The sequence below is a fragment of the Pteronotus mesoamericanus genome, unplaced genomic scaffold (genome assembly GCF_021234165.1).
Source record: "Pteronotus mesoamericanus isolate MK-2021 breed Mesoamerican mustached bat unplaced genomic scaffold, CSHL_Meso_final contig_72, whole genome shotgun sequence".
Taxonomy (NCBI): Eukaryota; Metazoa; Chordata; class Mammalia; order Chiroptera; family Mormoopidae; genus Pteronotus; species Pteronotus mesoamericanus.
The window spans coordinates 794,997-811,512 of NW_026555242.1; the positions used below are offsets into that span (position 1 = coordinate 794,997).

At 47.4% G+C, this 16,516-nt stretch overlaps 3 protein-coding genes and 1 pseudogene across 4 annotated transcripts in view; 3 read left to right on the plus strand and 1 right to left on the minus strand.

Annotated features, from left to right (window-relative positions):
* BCL7C (BAF chromatin remodeling complex subunit BCL7C) overlaps positions 1–16,516 on the plus strand; it is a 289,889-nt gene that overhangs the window by 116,208 nt on the left and 157,165 nt on the right. The gene's annotated exons all lie outside the window — the stretch shown is intronic.
* On the plus strand, positions 273–4,185 carry CFAP119 (cilia and flagella associated protein 119). The gene is made up of 9 exons (XM_054582668.1): positions 273–653; positions 962–993; positions 1,569–1,634; positions 1,804–1,973; positions 2,521–2,591; positions 2,787–2,903; positions 2,994–3,063; positions 3,136–3,222; positions 4,005–4,185. The coding sequence occupies exons 1-9, from the start codon at positions 450–452 to the stop codon at positions 4,181–4,183; spliced, it is 996 nt and encodes a 331-aa protein (XP_054438643.1). The 5' UTR covers positions 273–449; the 3' UTR covers positions 4,184–4,185.
* PHKG2 (phosphorylase kinase catalytic subunit gamma 2) lies at positions 4,232–14,425 on the minus strand. Of its 2 annotated transcripts, none has more exons than XM_054582663.1 (10): positions 14,330–14,425; positions 13,896–14,008; positions 9,451–9,626; positions 9,123–9,177; positions 7,994–8,059; positions 7,746–7,909; positions 5,402–5,492; positions 5,153–5,306; positions 4,956–5,081; positions 4,232–4,866 (listed from the first exon to the last, which is right to left on the minus strand). In XM_054582663.1, exons 2-10 carry the CDS (start codon positions 13,988–13,990, stop codon positions 4,573–4,575), a joined length of 1,221 nt encoding a protein of 406 aa, XP_054438638.1. In that variant the 5' UTR covers positions 13,991–14,008; positions 14,330–14,425; the 3' UTR covers positions 4,232–4,572. The 2 variants fall into 2 exon arrangements, with proteins under 2 accessions (XP_054438638.1, XP_054438637.1); XM_054582662.1 differs by lacking the exon at positions 14,330–14,425 and adding an exon at positions 14,071–14,218.
* Positions 16,414–16,511, plus strand: LOC129078150 (uncharacterized; annotated as a pseudogene).

Genomic DNA, 16,516 nt, shown 5'->3' on the forward strand with positions numbered 1-16,516 from the left:
GAACTGCATTTCCTGTTTCTATTGGTCGCGCTTGGTCCCTCCTCTCGGGTCCAATTTAGTTTCTTCCTGAACACCTCCTCTTTCTCTCAGTGATTGGCCAGTACAGTTCTCATGGTAACCGACACCACAGTCCCCCTCCCCAGTTCAGTTCTATCTACAGCGCCAGCCCCCTATTTGCAACTTTGGAGAAACGTGGTGGGACGTACTTTGTAATTTATTACGCATGCGCATCCTCTTCTCACTGATTGGCGAGTGCAGTACACTTTCTCTTCTCTTTTCGTAGCCACCTTAGCAACGGCTTGGGTTGAGACCTGCGGCCTCCTGACAGCGTAGATTGGCTGAAGCTTGGATAGAGGGACAGGACTTCAAAGGGCCTGCCGAGGATCCGTTCTCGTATAATAGAGGAAGGATAGAGCCTGCGGTGACCCGTGACACTGAGGAGTGACGAGATGATCCTTCAGAAGTCCAGCCAGTTCCAAGGACTGAGAATTCAGTCGGAGCTTGAACAACTCTCCAAACAGAGGCGGGAACCCGAGAAGGACCTCAGCTCAGTGGATGAATCAGCCGTGCGTAGGGGAACAGGTGTTCGGGCCGAATCGGGAACCGCGGCATCGGTAGAAGAGAATGAAGATCCTGCAGCCAATTTGTTCCCGGTGAGGGCAAAAACGAGTGATCTGCTCATGTATATTTATAAAAGGGCTCCCCGGCAGGGCGCCACCCGTCGTTATGTTTACTGATGTTCAAGACGTTTCCCGGTCTGCCTTGGTGAAGAGGCGGGTGTGTGACCCCGATTGTTGATATGCTAATTAATAGTAGTATTTGGGGCGTGCTGAATCCCAGTCCACCCGCGTTGCTTGTCCACTGTTAGTCCTTGAGACAAGAAAGCAAGCTTCTCAGGCCCGCTGGAGATTCGCCGCAGACCACGGACTAGGGCCCTGTCCAATCTGCTTTCTCTCTGCAGCCTCCGCTGCCCAAGCCTCGGATCTGCATGTGGTGAGTATGAAGAGCCTTGGGAAATAGTTACATGTCACATTTGCATTATTCCTTCAGTGCTTCCCCAGCCTCCTGTCAAACAGCCAGGGCATCCCCATTTTACAGATGGGGAGACTGAGGCCCAGAGATGCAATTACCCAACATGCCTAGAAACCTGCTCCCCTTCCTCTGCAGTCCAAAGAGCAAGTGTGGGAACAAGGGAGCCAGAGACTGAGGATGCAAATGGAATAGCACAGCTGCCACGGAGCATTGTGCAAATGGGGACACTGAGGCCCACAGGGGTGCTTGCCCAAGGTCATACATACAGCAATGGAGTGACAGTGCAGAAACAAGAACTCAAGTCTCCTCGGCTTTATAATGAAGAGAATCATGAGTTCCTTTAGAACATACCGGTATTTACAGACGCAAAATGTGAGGCCCAGATAGGGAAGTGGCTTGCCTAAGGTTACACATCAAATTAGTGGAAGGGCTGAACCTTAAATTCAGGTCTCCTGGTTCCTAATCCAGTGCTCTTAGCTCTGCTATGCGACCAATGTGTAAACGCTGCCAACATCTTTTCTCCTTTCCTATGACAGGAAGTACCTGGACATTCATTCCATGCACAGGCTGGAGAAGACAGGCAACGCTGAGGAGATGAGGGAGTATGGGGGTGGGGAGAGAAGCAGGGAAGGGAAGAAGCATGAGAAAAGCTGAAGAGGGTGGCCTGGGAAGGCATGAGGAATGCCTGGCTCTAAGGCATGTCATGCAATAGTGTGGGATAGTGAAGGGAGGCTTCCATTGTCACTCACTCCTTTCTCTCTCCCTCTCAAGGGTGCTGGCCAAGCTGCTGGGGCTAGGTTGTCCCGAGCAGAGCCTGCGGGATGCCATTACCCTGGACCTCTTCTCCCATGCACTCATCTTCTGCCGCCAGAAGGGCTTCTCACTGGAGCAGACATCAACAGCTTGTGCCCTGCTCCAAGATCTTCACAAGGCCTGTGTTGGTAAGAGGAGGAGGCTACCAGGTTTGAGCCCAGGGAAGAGGAGGAGGCTGGATGGCACAAGTAACCGTGGGAAGTAGAAATAGGGAGATTACCACCTGGAATCTGTTGTCATTACTAGCAGCATTATCATATACGTTACTTCACCTTCGAAGTTCTCTATTTTCTTATCTATAAGAACACTCACTTTGAGAACGTTCTGAGATATATGTAATATATCTAAATATATGCAGTGCTCAGTCAAGTGGCTCTTTTCTCCATTCACTCCCAGAACTAGTTTTCTTCAGAATGTTTAACTAAAGAACCAACATTACATATTTTTTGGTTTCTTATGTCACTTCCACTAACATAGCCTCTTAAGGGCAGTGGCCTTGTCTGTCTTGTTCAATGCTAAGAAGCATCATAATGGGTACTCAGTACTTGAGTGAGTTAACGAAACAAGCCAGTACTTAAACTTAGATCTACTTCTAAAGTTCATGCTCAATAAGTAGCTGTTACGTGAAATGAGTATCAGAGGTAACTCACTGTAATATCTTGTTTTCCATTCCAGAAACCCCCTTGGGCAATGTGGAGGAATGTTACCGCTACTTCACCAGTGTTCTTTTTTGCCATGGAGTCAGGGTCAGTTCCCCTGAATGGGATCTTCACTTTTCCCCAGACAAGGTCTAGCCCAGTCTCCTGTTCTCTCACACTCATCACTCATCTTCCTCTGAAGGCCACAATGGGCTCTCCCTGCTTCTGGACTGCTAGACCCTAGGAGAAAAGGCCAGAACTACAGGAGGTGCTCAGTCCTCTAACTCCCAATCACCCCCACAGCGGCCCCCCTTCAGTATCAACCTTTTTGAGGAGCAGCAGCTGCTGGCCCTGGCAGATTATGTGGTCAACACCTACTTCCGCCACTTCAAGCTCTACAAATACGCCTTTACACCCCAGGTACCGGGCCATGGGCTGAGACCACCCCTCACCTCCTCCTTTCCCTCAGTGCAGGTGCCCTCCTCTCCGTTGCCCTCTTCCTCTTCTCAGGTGCGGCTGGATCTATCTTTGACTTACATGGGGCTACCTCCACCCAAGCTCTGGCCAGAGGATGAGACAAGTAAGGGAGAATGCTGGGGCTAGGACTGGGCTGGGGCTGGGACTGATGTCTCTTCCTGCTTCTGGCTTGCAGAGAAAGAAGGTGAGGAGGTGGAGGAGCAGGTTGTCACCCCACAGGAAGAGGAACCAGAAACAGTGGTCAAGCCACAGCAAGAGCCAAGTGAGGACCTGGTGGGGTTAGGGTCCCTTGTGACTTTGGGCAGGTATAAAATGAAGGGTTTAGACCATAACAGGACTTCAGACGTTTTTTAGTCAGTGTCCTTTCTCCAAAGGATTCCTTATGCAGAAGTCCCAGATGACAGATGAAAGCACAGCTACTTGGGGTGAGGCAGGAGCTCAAGAAAAGGATGATTATAAAACCAATGACAATAATAGCCAGCACTTATGTGCCAGGGAAGCCCTGTATTTTTCTTTTTATTTTCTTAAGGATTTTATTTATTTATTTTTATAAAGGGGAAGGGAGTGAAAAAGGAGAAGAGAAACATCGATCACTTGCCTTTTGCATGCCCCCAACTAGGGACCTGGCCCACAGCCCAGGTGTGTGCCCTGACTGGGCATTGAACCAGTGACTTTTCAGTTTGTGAGACGATGCCCCAACCCATGGAACCACACCAGTCAGGGCTGTTTTAAGCATTTTACATATATCAAGCCATTTAATCCTCCCTCAAAACTAGGTGCTAGGTGCGATCACTATCCATATCTTACACAGGAGGAAACCTAAATTCACAAAGCTACTAAGTAGCAATCCAGGAAGTCTGGCATAGCCTTTCTACCCACCTCTCTCTCTCACAGAAAGGTTGGCTATCATTTCCTGAATTGAAGCAACACTGCCACCTGTGTAGCTCCAGTGACACCTCGGAAATTTTGTTTGCCCAGCTATGGGCAATCCTTCAGCCCCAAGCAGCATCTCTCCTGACCTGTTCCTTCTCCCTTCCCCTGCAGGCCAGGTCTCCATCCTTCGAGCCTACATCAAGAACCAGCTGAACAAGGAGCTGGGGCAGCTCCAACAGCTGGTAGAGGAGCGGCTCAAGGCCAGTGAGGAAAGGCTCAGCAGCAAGTTGACCACCCTAGAGCGGTCCTTCCAATTACCTCCAGGCAAAGGCAAGAATAAGACCAAGTGACCCTCCACTTTTCCCCCAATAAAAACAAGGGCCAGAGTAGCCCCATCCCCACCCCAACTCCTGAGCAACTTCTGGGTCTCCCTGCCAAAGCCAGACACCAGACACAGAGCACTGGCGCTCCCTGGTGTGTAGGTTTTATTGTATACACAGCACAGGCAGCACTAACGAGGCCAGGCATGACATTCTGAGTGGCTCCTTACTACCCCAGTTCTGATCTCAAAGCCCTGGCCAGCGGGTGTAGGTGTACAGGGCTGGTCTTTATGATAGTATGATCAGTAGTGGGCCTGGCCAGGCAATAGAGCCTGAGGCCAGAGGCCAAAGGGGCTGGAATAATAAAAATCCTCCTTCTGGAGAGTCCTGCTTTCTGGGATTCCACAGGGACTGACGTGCTAGCCCAACACCAGCATGGCCTCATCCTCGGTGATAGCAGCTGAGTCCCCCTCCTCTTCAGGGCCTATGATAGGAAAAGGCCCAGGGGGCCGGTGCTGGAAGAGGGCTGCCCGGTTCTGCTGCTCGCCCTTCTTCACCCAGTGCCCATAAAGCCGGAAGGCACAGCTGTCGATTAGGCGCCGCACAGGCCGCAGTGCGTAGGGATCCCTCAACAGTGCACTCTTGGTCATCGGCCGTGCATGATGGGCACTTAAGGCCACTCGTCCAGCAGCCAACACTGTCCACACGGCCACCTGGGAAGGACAAGGGGAGTGTAAGCTCAGTGTAGCATCTTCCACATAGCACAGAGAAACAGGCCCAGACCTGACACTCTCAGGCTTACCCGAAACCGTTGTCGAGGGGTGAGGTTCCAGGGTTGGCTGCCTTCACAACGTTCGAAGAAGGGGTGCTGTAGAGCTTGCTCAGCTGTCAGGCGCTCCTCAGGGTCCACTTGCAGCAGTCTTGAAATCTAGGGGAACACCAAAGCATGAGGGGCAATTCTTGGGCCTCCCACTTTACACCCTCATGGCCGCAGCTCACCAGGTCTTTGACTGTATTTGAACGGTCATCCCACTCGGGTGAACTGAACTGATACTGGCCTTCCATGATCATGCGTAACATCAGGATCTGACGCCGGTGCCAAAATGGTGGTGAGCCAGCCAGGAGTGTGAACAAGATCACCCCACAGGCCCAACTGGGAAGGAGACCAAAGTCAGGCAGGACTAGGTGCTGGGCAAAAGTACTGAAGGACAGTACACAGAAAGAGGGCAGGGAATACCAGAAACTCACAGGTCGACTTCCTTGCCATAGCCTGGATGGGTTTCATCCATGGAGCATTTAAGGATCTCTGGTGCTAGATATCCTGGGGTCCCACACAACTCTGGGAAGAGAGCACTGAGATTGATGGATGCCACCAGCCCCATGAATGGCCCTTAACACCAGCCCCCTCCTGGAGCCTCAAAAACTGCCCAGGCCTCCCTGACTGGTGTGGCTCAGCTGGTTGGACATTGTACTGCAAAGCAAGGGGACATCCCCAGTCAGGGTACATGCCTAGGCTGTAGGTTCAGTCCCTGGTTGGGGTGCGTGCAAGAGGAAATCAGTCCATGTTTCTCACACCGATGTTCCTCTCCCTCTCTTTCTCTCTCCCCCTTCTCCTTTCTCTAAAAATAAAAACGAAACAAACCTGCCAGGGCCATAAGTACTCCTGTTCTTCTCCTGCCTGCCTCTGTTAGGTCTCAGAACTAGATCCTGACCCTGCTGAACAATTCAAATATCCACCAAGTCTTCTGGTGGCCTTGGGAAAAATCAGGGAAAACCTGACTTTTGGGTTGACATCAAGGTCCTACCCAGTTCTATCACTTGCCTCCCACCCTCTGGCCAAACCAACCTACCCACTGCTGACATGTTACCAGTTTTATGTGCTTAACACACATGGAAAACAAAACTTTTCTGCATTCCTTTCTGCCCAAATCTACTCTTCCTATAATCTCTACTCTGGTTAGTGGAACCACCATTCAAAAACAAAGGTGAATGACTGGGAGTATGGGATTTCTTTAGGCACTTGCTAGTTAAGTCCCTTGTTTAAAGCCCTTCCCTAGCTTCCCATTATAGCCTCAGGATCAAGTCTACTTTTACAACACAGAACTCTCTGTGACTTGATCCAAGCCTATATTTTTAGTTTCTTCTACCACTGCAGGTACCAATTTCTTTCATCCCAGAAATTTCTAAATTGTATTCCATGGCACATATCCAGTAGATCTTGATAGGCCTAAACTGAAAATGACTCTCTTGGGAAATTCATTTCTAAACCAAGTATTTATTGCCTACCATGTACCAAGCACCACACTGGACACAGTAGTAAATTAAATGTGCTCTTACCAAACTCAATGTCTACCAGAAAACAAATGAGAATAGAGTAAGACAGGTGCCATGAAGGAAGTAAAGAACAAAAAGCAAGGGATCTAACCTGACCTAGAGTTTTCAAGTGAAACTTGAATTACCCTAGCCAAGGGAGAAGGTGGAGTGAGTAAGGGTAAAGGTGATTCCAGAATGGGGAAAAGTATATATGGAAGCCCAAAGGAAAACAACAACATCCATAAGACATGTAAGCCCAGAGGTGGCGTGGTGGTGATGAACAATGGGGGAAATGGGAAACACCGGTAATAGTGTCAGTGATAAAATAGAAAAAAGTATTAACACATAATAGAAAAAGTAGTACATTGTATCTCATAAAAAAAAAAAAAAACACACACACACAAAAAACAACCCTCAAGTCTCCTAAAAAAATAAAAAAGGACGTGTAAGTCCACAGAATAAGAGCGTGAGTCTGAGTCAGACTGCCCAAGTTCAAATTCTAGCTACAGGACCTTGGGAAAGTCACAACACATCTATATAATGGAGACACACATGCTATCTATCAAATGCTATCTCAAAGAGTTGTTGAGAGGATCTGAAGAAATAAGCCATGTAAAGACTCAGCATGGTGCAAAGCTCACAGTAAGCACCCAGTGTTAGTTATTAATAAATTCAGTGCAAAGCCACTGAGGGAGAGAAAGTAGCATATTAATAGCTCTGAGGAGTCCTGCAGCTAAACTTCGTTTAGTTTTCCATTTGCATCATAATTATTTCTGTCACAACAAATATATTTACACCAGGTGAGCCTGAGTCCCCAGGGTACCAGGTGAGATGTCTGGCCATACCAGTTTCCTCATAACACCTAAGCTGCACACTGTGGTCTTTCCTCTCTCTCCCAGACCCCAAATGTGCAGCAGAGTCCTACTATCCTCTCCTCCCTCTTTTTCCTCCTGGGAGAAGCCAGCCTCCCAAGGCCCAGCTCCAAGCCTCTGCTCTGTATCCCTCTAGCTCAATCAGGTGCTCCTTTCTCCTGGCTTCTCCCGCATGGCTTCTAGACCCTGTGTGCCACATACCTGCTCACTTGCCTGTCTCCATCTTCCCTAGGTCAGGAAATCCATTCTAAGCAGCACATATGGCTTTGTACCTAAAGGGTACTTGGCAAGTGCTTACTGACTTCCCTTTGCTTGGTACCTGGGACTCAGTTCTCAGATCCAGCCAACCAGCCTCAGGTCTGGGTCTCCTTCCCTTTCAAGTCTCTTAGGACACCAGGTCCCCTCACCTCGAAGCTTCTCGCCAGGTTCCAAGTGGCAGGAGAACCCAAAATCTGAAAGTCGGATCTGCATATTGTCATCTAGGAGAATATTCTCAGGCTTCAGATCTCGGTGCACAATGTTGTTGGCATGGAGAAAGCTCACTGCTTCCAGCAGAGACCTCATGATGGACCTGGGGGAGGAGGCAGTCTCCTCTACTTCTCCCTGCCCCACCCCACTCCCTGCTCACCCCAGGAGCTGCAGGTTCAGCCATTACCTGGTTTCCTTTTCTGAAAGGGCCACCTTCTCTGTGAGATAGTCAAACAGCTCTCCCTTCCGCATCCTAAGAGATAGGAGTGGTTGGGAGGTAGGTGCACCTCACAGTGAGGGCTGAGAAAAATAAGCCCAGTGCTCACAGGAAATACTATGGAAGGGGCCAGTAAGAGAGAGTCCTCTGTAGACAAACTAAAGGATCTCAAGATAGAGCACTCCAAGTGCAAGATGAATGCCAGGGGCAGTGGGTTGGCAGTTAAAATATCTGCACTGTTCCTGAGGGGGTTATTTTAGCAAGAATGAATGTCTTCTTGTGCCAATAATTTATAGGAGGTCCTTGTTATCTGATATTCAAAAGGCCCTTTAAAGTGAATCTATACTACTGACCAAAATTTCAATTCACAGTGGCAAAAAGTTGAACAGGACTTTATTTTGATTTTGCTTATTTTGTCTTCTAAGAGTGGTTATAATTGCAGCTCTGTATCAATCACTGAAATATAAAGAACACATCAGGTATTATTTTGGGGAGTATCGTTTGTGCAAAGTTGCATAATGATAAATAAAATGGACACTTCCTACCATCCCTCAGACTTTTGCAGAGGGTAATTTCTGTGTGAAAACTGAATTTTTTCCAAGGGCCTCACTTAAACATTTGGTATTCAAACCATTCTCTTCTGAAGTACCTTTACAGCTTGTTTGCATCATATTGTATAACATGTGACATTCAGATTCACAGTGACCAGAAAAAGAATTGATGAGCAGAGATAAGACACCAGCCAGTACACTGTTAAACGAGACGACCGGTGAGCAAGAATCTGTTGTATAAGTGGTCAGCTCCTGGACAGACTCTCAAATCAGCCCTTTTTTCCCTGCTAACCTTATTACCCTGAAGGACTGGGATAGTGGGGGGCTTGGGTCATGAAGACCCTTTGTATCTGACTGGTCACTATTACTCTTAAAGAACTTGCCTCAATCAGGGTACCCAAAAAAGGGGCCAGTGCTATGGACTGCCAGGCAGGCCCTAGCTGGAAAAGGAAGTGTGAGCAGGGTGGTCTTCAGCCCACTGTGCTGTAAGTCTGGGGCCATGCATGGAGGTGAGGAGGCTTCTCAAATCAGGGCAGGGAGATACTCACAGGTCAAACACCAGGAACATGAAGCTAGAAGACTCGTAGGAATCGATGAGAGTGACTGGGGAAAGAGGCAGAAAGGCAGAGACAGAGATGGAAAGGAGTAGGTGCATATTACAGGGGCTTTCCACCCTGAGGCAACAGTGGGCTGTAACTGGGAAGGAAGGAGAACCAAAAGAGGCAGTAGGGACCCAAAGGCTGGCCACACTTTGACGTGGAGCAGAGCCAGGAGGCAGGGAGCAGAGGGGTAGAGGCAGTGCTGGGGGGAGTGGGCTATGGGCAGGGCCAGCAGGTGGTGGTTGTCAGCTAACAGGAGCAGGGAATGCAGCCTCACTGATGTGGGGGTGGCCAGCGACCTGGCGAAGGATGTGTGTCTCTCGCCGTGTAGCTTCTCGCACCTCCTCCAGCTGCTCAGGACTCAGTCGCTCGGCTGTCACCTCCATGATTTTCACCGCAAACTCATGGCCAGTAGCTCGATGAACACAACGGCGGACCACAGAGCTCACTCCTCTGCCAGAGTCAGACAACACAGGAGTCAGGACCTACTGCTCACACATTTCCCAGCAAGGTAGAGCCTCAGCATACTCATACACACTGCACCAGATTCTGAAGACCTATCTAGACAAGGTAACCGCCCAAGAAGCTCATCCTGGCCTACAGTAGCTTCACAGTAGCCTCAGCAAGCAACCTGGGTACCCAGCAAGGTGCAACACAAAGCTCACAGAGAAGGCAGGCAGGGGTCCTGGCTTCAAATCCAGCCTCTGCCATGCCCCCCACGGGTGAGCCTAGGCAAGTCCTTTCTACCTTGAACCCCAAAATCTGCCCTTTGCCTTGAAACCCCACAAGGAGAAAGTGGGAAGAAATGATCCAAGGGCTCCCCCTAAATTTTATTCACACTTCCTGATTTCCCCATCCAAATTCCAAAGTTCCCTTACATTACCTCAAGTGTAAGAGGCTTCAACTAAATATTGGGCCATTGACTAGAAGACTGAAGTTGAGAAGTAGGTCTTGGTATAGGCCCCAAATTTACCACTAGTTAAATCTTCAAGGGAGCCACTGACATAAGGTCTCTAGGCTTCTGCTTCTCCAGCTCTGAAATGTGGCCAACAATATCTTAAAGGGATGTTGAAAGACATTAATGAGGCAGAGATAGGGAAGCCCATTTGTTATTGCAAAGGTAAAGTCCTAAACAGAGATTTCCTTGCTTGGGCTCTGTCACCAACTCCATATAACCCTGCAAGTACCTCAGGCTAAGGTCTAAATATCTCCAGGATCACACCATATTTCATATGCCGATTCCCTGACTGCCCTTCACATAACTTTACTGCTGTGCTCTCATGGCCTCCTTGACATCACATAATTCCCTTTGCTTGGAATGCCTGTCACCCACATCTCTGGTTCAATCAAAGGATGCAAAGTACTGACCCTCTGGCCAAACACAGTCCATAGTTGTATTACTATGTTTTGGTCAGTGCAATGTTCTTTACAAATCTGAATTCACCTATCTTATATGAGACAAGAACCCTCCAGCTGCCACAATGCTCACCACTTTGCACTGTCTTACTCTTAGCCACTTCAGTTTTATTTCATGCCCAACCACTAAGTGCATCTGAGTCTGAGGCCTAGTCTAATTATTTTAAAGTTTTGGGCCTTTATACATGACGAAAGCGGTGCTTTGGTAAAAATAATTTAGTGTTAGCTTGCAGATAATTTACTGTGAAGGAAAACAAGGGAAAATGAGATGATAAGAACCCTACCCTCTGATCTATCTTTTCTATAACTCGTCTTTCTGCACCCCATGGCAGTGGAACTACTGTTCTTCCCTAAGGATTCTTCCTAGCCTCTGCAAATCCTCCCTTATCTGGTCCTGAAATCCCACTACTCAGGACTTGAATCTCAGCTCTCCTCTTTTCCTCGTACTCTCCCCTGGTGATCTCCAACCAGTCCCAGGGGCTTTAAATACCAGCTATATGTAGATGACTCTTGCTACGTTTCCTTAGGCCTTCATTTCTCTCCAGAATTCCTGATTCCAATTGGCTTTCTGACATCTCCATGTGATTTCTCAAAGGAGTCTGAACAAATCTAATGGACACACCCCCATCTACTTTCCTGGCCTCAGCAGCATTTGTCACAGCAGACAATACCAACCTCCCAGAAGCACATTGTCCTGTATTGTTCTTTTTAACTCACAGACAGCACCTCCTTAGTCTCCATTTTTGGCTCCTTCTCCTCTAACCCCTTCATGATATGCCCCAGGCCCTAAGCCTAGACCCCTTTCATATCTCTATATATATTCTCTCACCAACTATTATTTAAATACTTTTTGAATGTTCATGCATCTCTTTCAGTTACTTCACTTGGAGTACCTCCAGGGCATAAGCTTCTTTCCTTCCCTCCCCTGTTTTGCTTTGTGTCTGGCACACAGGAGATAATTCAACCAAGTATGAACACATAAATGAATGAATTTGTGAAACAAAAAATGAGAGTTGACTCAGAATAAAAGTCTAGTCATCAAAGCTTCTGGCCAAGATGGAGGCATAGGTAGATATGCTTTACTTCCTCACACAACCAGAGGAAGGATAAAAAACAATTTAAAAACAAAAAACAACCAGAACTGCCAGAAAACTGAACTGCATGAAAGTCTGACAACCAAGGAGTTAAAGAAGAAACATTATCCAGATGAGTAGAAGTGGAGGCAGGCAGCAGAATGGAGAGGACACATGCGGCAAGGCAGCAGCTGGCAGACCAGGCGGTCCCACATTCACGTGCAGATAAACAGGGAGGAACAACTGGGGATCAAGACAAACCACGCAACCCAGGGTTCCAGCACAGGAAAAGAAAGCCTCAAAATGTCCGGCTGTAAAAACCTGTGGGGAGTTAGGGCAGCAGAAAAAACTGCCAGTCTCACAGGAGAGTCCACTGGAGGGGCCCACGGGGTTCTAGAATGTACACAAGCCCACTCACCCAGGAATCAGCACCAGGGCAGCACCTGAAAGGGCACATTTCACTTGGAGGAAGCAGAGAAAGTGACTGAAAGCAGGGTGAAAGCCACAGTAAGTGGCATTGTTCCTTCTCTGATCCCCCGTTCACATTCACCACCACCCATGCAGAGATGTAGGTTGCCCCACCCTAGCAAATACCTAAGGCTCCTCCTCTTACAACGTAATAGGTGTGCCCAAACAAATATGGCCCAAATGAAAGAATAGATCAAAACTCCAGAAAAGAACTAAGCGACATGGAGATAGCCAACTTATTAGATGCAGAGTTCAAAACACTGGTGATCAGGATGCTCACAGAAATGACTGAGTACAGTCACAAATAGAGGAAGAAGTGAAGGCTAATAAAATTGAAATAAAGAAAAATACACAGGGAACCAACAGTGAAGGAAAAGAAACAGGGACTCAATCAATGATTTGGAACAAGAGGAAGAAATAAACATTCAACCAGAAGAGAATGAAGAAACAAGAAATCAAAAAAATGAGGAGAGGCTTAAAAACCTATGGGACAACTTTGAATGTTTCAACATCCGAATCATGGCGGGTGAAAGAAGAAGAGGAAGAGCAAAAAATTGAAAACTTATTTGAACAAATAATGAAAGAAAATTTCCCCAATCTGGCAAAGGAAATAGACTTACAAGTCCAGGAAGCTTAGAGATCCCCAAACAAGTCTGACCCAAAGAGGAACACACCAAGACACATCATAATTAAATTACTCAAGATTAAAGATAAGGAGAGAATCTTAAAAGCAGCAAGAGAAATGGAGAGTGTTGCCTACAAAGGAGTTCCCATAAGGCTATCAGCTGATTTCTCAAAAGAAACCTTACAGGCAAAAAGGGGCTGGAAAGAAGTATTCAAAGTCATGAAAGGGAAGAACCTACTACATCCAAGATTGCTCTACCCAGCAAAGGTATCATTTAAAAGGGAAGGGCAGACAAAATGCTTTCCAGACAGGTAAAGTTAAAGCAGGTCATCATCACCAAGCCCTTATTATGTGAAATGCTAACCGGACTTATCTAAGAAAAAGAAGAAGATCAAAACTATGAATAGTAAAAGGACAACAAACTTACTACTATCAACAACTGAACCTGAAAAAACAAAAACAAAAACAAACTAAGGAAACAAATAGAATAGTGACAGAATCACAGAAATGGAGATCACATGGAGGGTTATCAACAGGGAGCAAGAGGGGGAGTATGGGGAAAAGGTACAAGGAGTAAAAAGCATAATTGGTAGGTCCAAAATAGACAGGGGGAGGTTAAGAATAGTATAAAAATAGAGAAGCCAAAGAACTTATACGTATGACCCATGGGCATGAACTAAGGGGTGGGGGTATTCTGGAGGGAAGGGGGGGTACCAGGTGAAGGAGGATAAAGGGAAGAAAAAAATGGGACTATAATAGCATAATCAATAAAATATACTTTAAAAAAAAGTCTCTGCCCTGGCTGGTGTGGCTCAGAGGACTGAGTGATGGCCTGCGAACCAAGGGGTCGCTGGTGTGACTGATTCCCAGTCAGGGCACTTGTCTGGGTTAAGGAAGGGGTGGGGGGCGGGGCGGGCAGTAGGGGGCGCGTGAGGGGTAATCACATTGATGTTTCTCTAGCTCTTTCTCCTTCCCGTCTCTTCTCTAAAAATAAATAAAATCTTAAAAAGAAAAAAAAAAAGTCTGAACACCAAACTAACCACTAACCTTTCTCATTTAGAGCTATGCAGCCCATAGACGGAACTGTGTACCCTAGAAACCGACCTGTCTGGACTTCTGTTTTCCTGGTTATGGCCTCACCTGCCAATGATGTCCTTAGGGTCGTACTTCTGGTAAAATTCTTTGGCCGCGGCCCAGTCGGGCAGCTCATCCTCGGGTCCCACGTCCAGCGTCATTCTGACGGAGGTGGAGGCCTGTGTGGAGGAAACGGAAGGTAGAGATGGCAGGGAGGCCCAAAGGCTCTGAGAGGACGTACATTGCGGCTCGCGGAGGCACAGTCCTTGCGGCTGGGGCGCCAGGATCTTGGGGAATGGGGACGGGGTTGGGAAAGGATCGGGAAATGGGAGACCCCGCCAAAGGGCCTAAGGGCGGGAAAGTTGGCAGAGTAGGGGGGGCGGGGAAGGGGGAGGGAAAAAGCGTGAATAAGGGAAGGGGTAAAAGGGCAAGCGGCTGTTGTTGCGCAGGCGCACTTGGGCAAGCACTGCAAGGGGGCACGGGGTATCGCGCAGACTCACCCGCGGGGGCGAGGAATGAAGCCGTGGACCACGAGAGGCCGCTCTGTTGCGGGGTTCGCCGGTGTCTAGTCCCTTACCCCGGGCGGTGCAGTCAACGACCTCCGGCCCCGCCTCCACCTTGCGCGCCAATAGCCAACAACGCCTGAAGACTGAAATTTAAAAATCCTCCCGATTGGAAACTGATTGTCCAATAGGAAGCCGAGAATCCTGAGGCTGGAGCGGGCGTTGGAGCTCGAAGTTACCTAAGGCAACGACTCTAAGGCGGGGCTTCAAATATGACCAGTCAGTGCAGGGCATATGCGGGGCAGGAACTTGTTGACCAGTGGGGTTGGAGGCTTAGAACGCGACCCGGAAGCTAGGTTTCCTGGGAAGCATGGCGTCTGGATTGCCGAGAGGTATGGAGTCGCAGCGCCCCGGATTCCCGGATTTAGGCATGGCCCGCTCAGTCTCTTCCCACCATCACTGTGTGAATTAGACTCTATATTAGCAGCCCTATTGAGGCGCAAACTCCAGCCGTGAGAACTCTAGGAACTTACAGCTTTTACTTCAACTTGGCCACTTTGTGCGTACGTCGACATTACAGAGTCGTCAACCAGAAGAAGCTACCTCCTCCGGTGACTGTTCTGACCCTTGACTATACTTCTAAAGCCCCAGTGCTCACTAGCTGGGGCTATCCATTTTTCCAATTTTCCGCCACCGCCTCCCCAAAGCCTTGGGAGAGTATCACACTCTGTTCTAAGCCTACCAGTTTGTGAGATTCTGTTAGGAGCGACTTCCTTCTTATACCGTCTCAGTGTGCACAGCTTAATCCCAGCACTCACTTACTCATTCAACAAATATTTGTTGAGCCCTGGCAGGGTGGCTCATTTAGAGCAGGTTGATTGGTTGGTTGGTTGGTTTTTTAATTAATTATTATTATTATTATTTTTTGGTGTCTTGTACACCAAAGAAAAAGGTCGCAGTTGGATCTCGAGTCAGGTCACATACCTAGGTTCCAGGTTCCATCCCCGATCGATGTTTCTCTCCCTCTCTCTCGAAAATCAATAAAACATATTCTCTGTGAGATGCGAGATAGATATCTATATCTGTGTGTGTGTGTGTGTGTGTGTATAAAATATATGAAATTTGTTGAGCATCTATGAGCTAGGCCAGCGATTTCCAACCTTTTCATCTCATGGCACACAAGCTAATTATTAAAATTCTGTGGCAGACCAAAAAAGTGTTATAATTTTTACTGATCTGACAAAAAATAGGTATAATTTTGATTCATTTACATTGGACGGCTATTGTATTGGCTGTTGTCATTTCTTAAGTTTGATAATCTAAGAGAACAGAAGTCAGTACCCCTGACTAAATAGGTATTGCATGTTTTAAAAATCCTTGTGGCACACCAGTGTGCCTCTTGAAGGACATGAATTGAAAGCAGCTGTGCTAGACTAACAGCAATGAGGAAAGTCCCTCCCCTTGTAGAAGTTGTGTTCAAGCGAAGGAGGTACAGAATGAATATATTTAACCTTTTCTTTTTAAGATTTTATTTATTTTTGAGAGGGGAAGGGGGGGAGAGAGAGATGTGTGGTTGCATCTCCAGTGCCCCCTACTGGCGACCTGGCCGGCAACCCAGGCCTCTGCCCTGACTGGGAATCTAACCAACCCTTTGGTTCAAAGGCACCATGGCCCTCAATCCACTGAGCCACAGCAGCCAGGGCAAACCTTCTATCTTAGAAATCTCTCTTTGGAATTACAACCATGTAACAAGTCCAAATAACTTTTTAACGGAGTACTTTGACTATACCATCAATCTAAAGATAAAATAACTGCAAAAAATCTTGAACTTTACTTAGTAGGCTTGTTATTTGGTAGTTTAAGTATTCTGAAATTGAGAAAGTGAAAAAACGTATTTATGTATTTGGCAGCCAGGGTTCTTACTGAGGGAATATGGAATTTAGAATGAGGAAAGGAGCAGAAGAACCTTATGACTGATTTAAATTGGAGATGTGATTTTAGAAAGATTTAAAATAGATAAAATTACCTATTTTCTAGCTCTAATCTCTGAAAGAGCCTAGAACCAATAACGTCTCAGTAGAGTGCTCACTTTGGCAGCACATATACTAAAATTGGAATGATCCAGAGATTAGGATGGCCCCTGCACAAAGATGACACACAAATTTGTGAAGTAATATCTCAGCA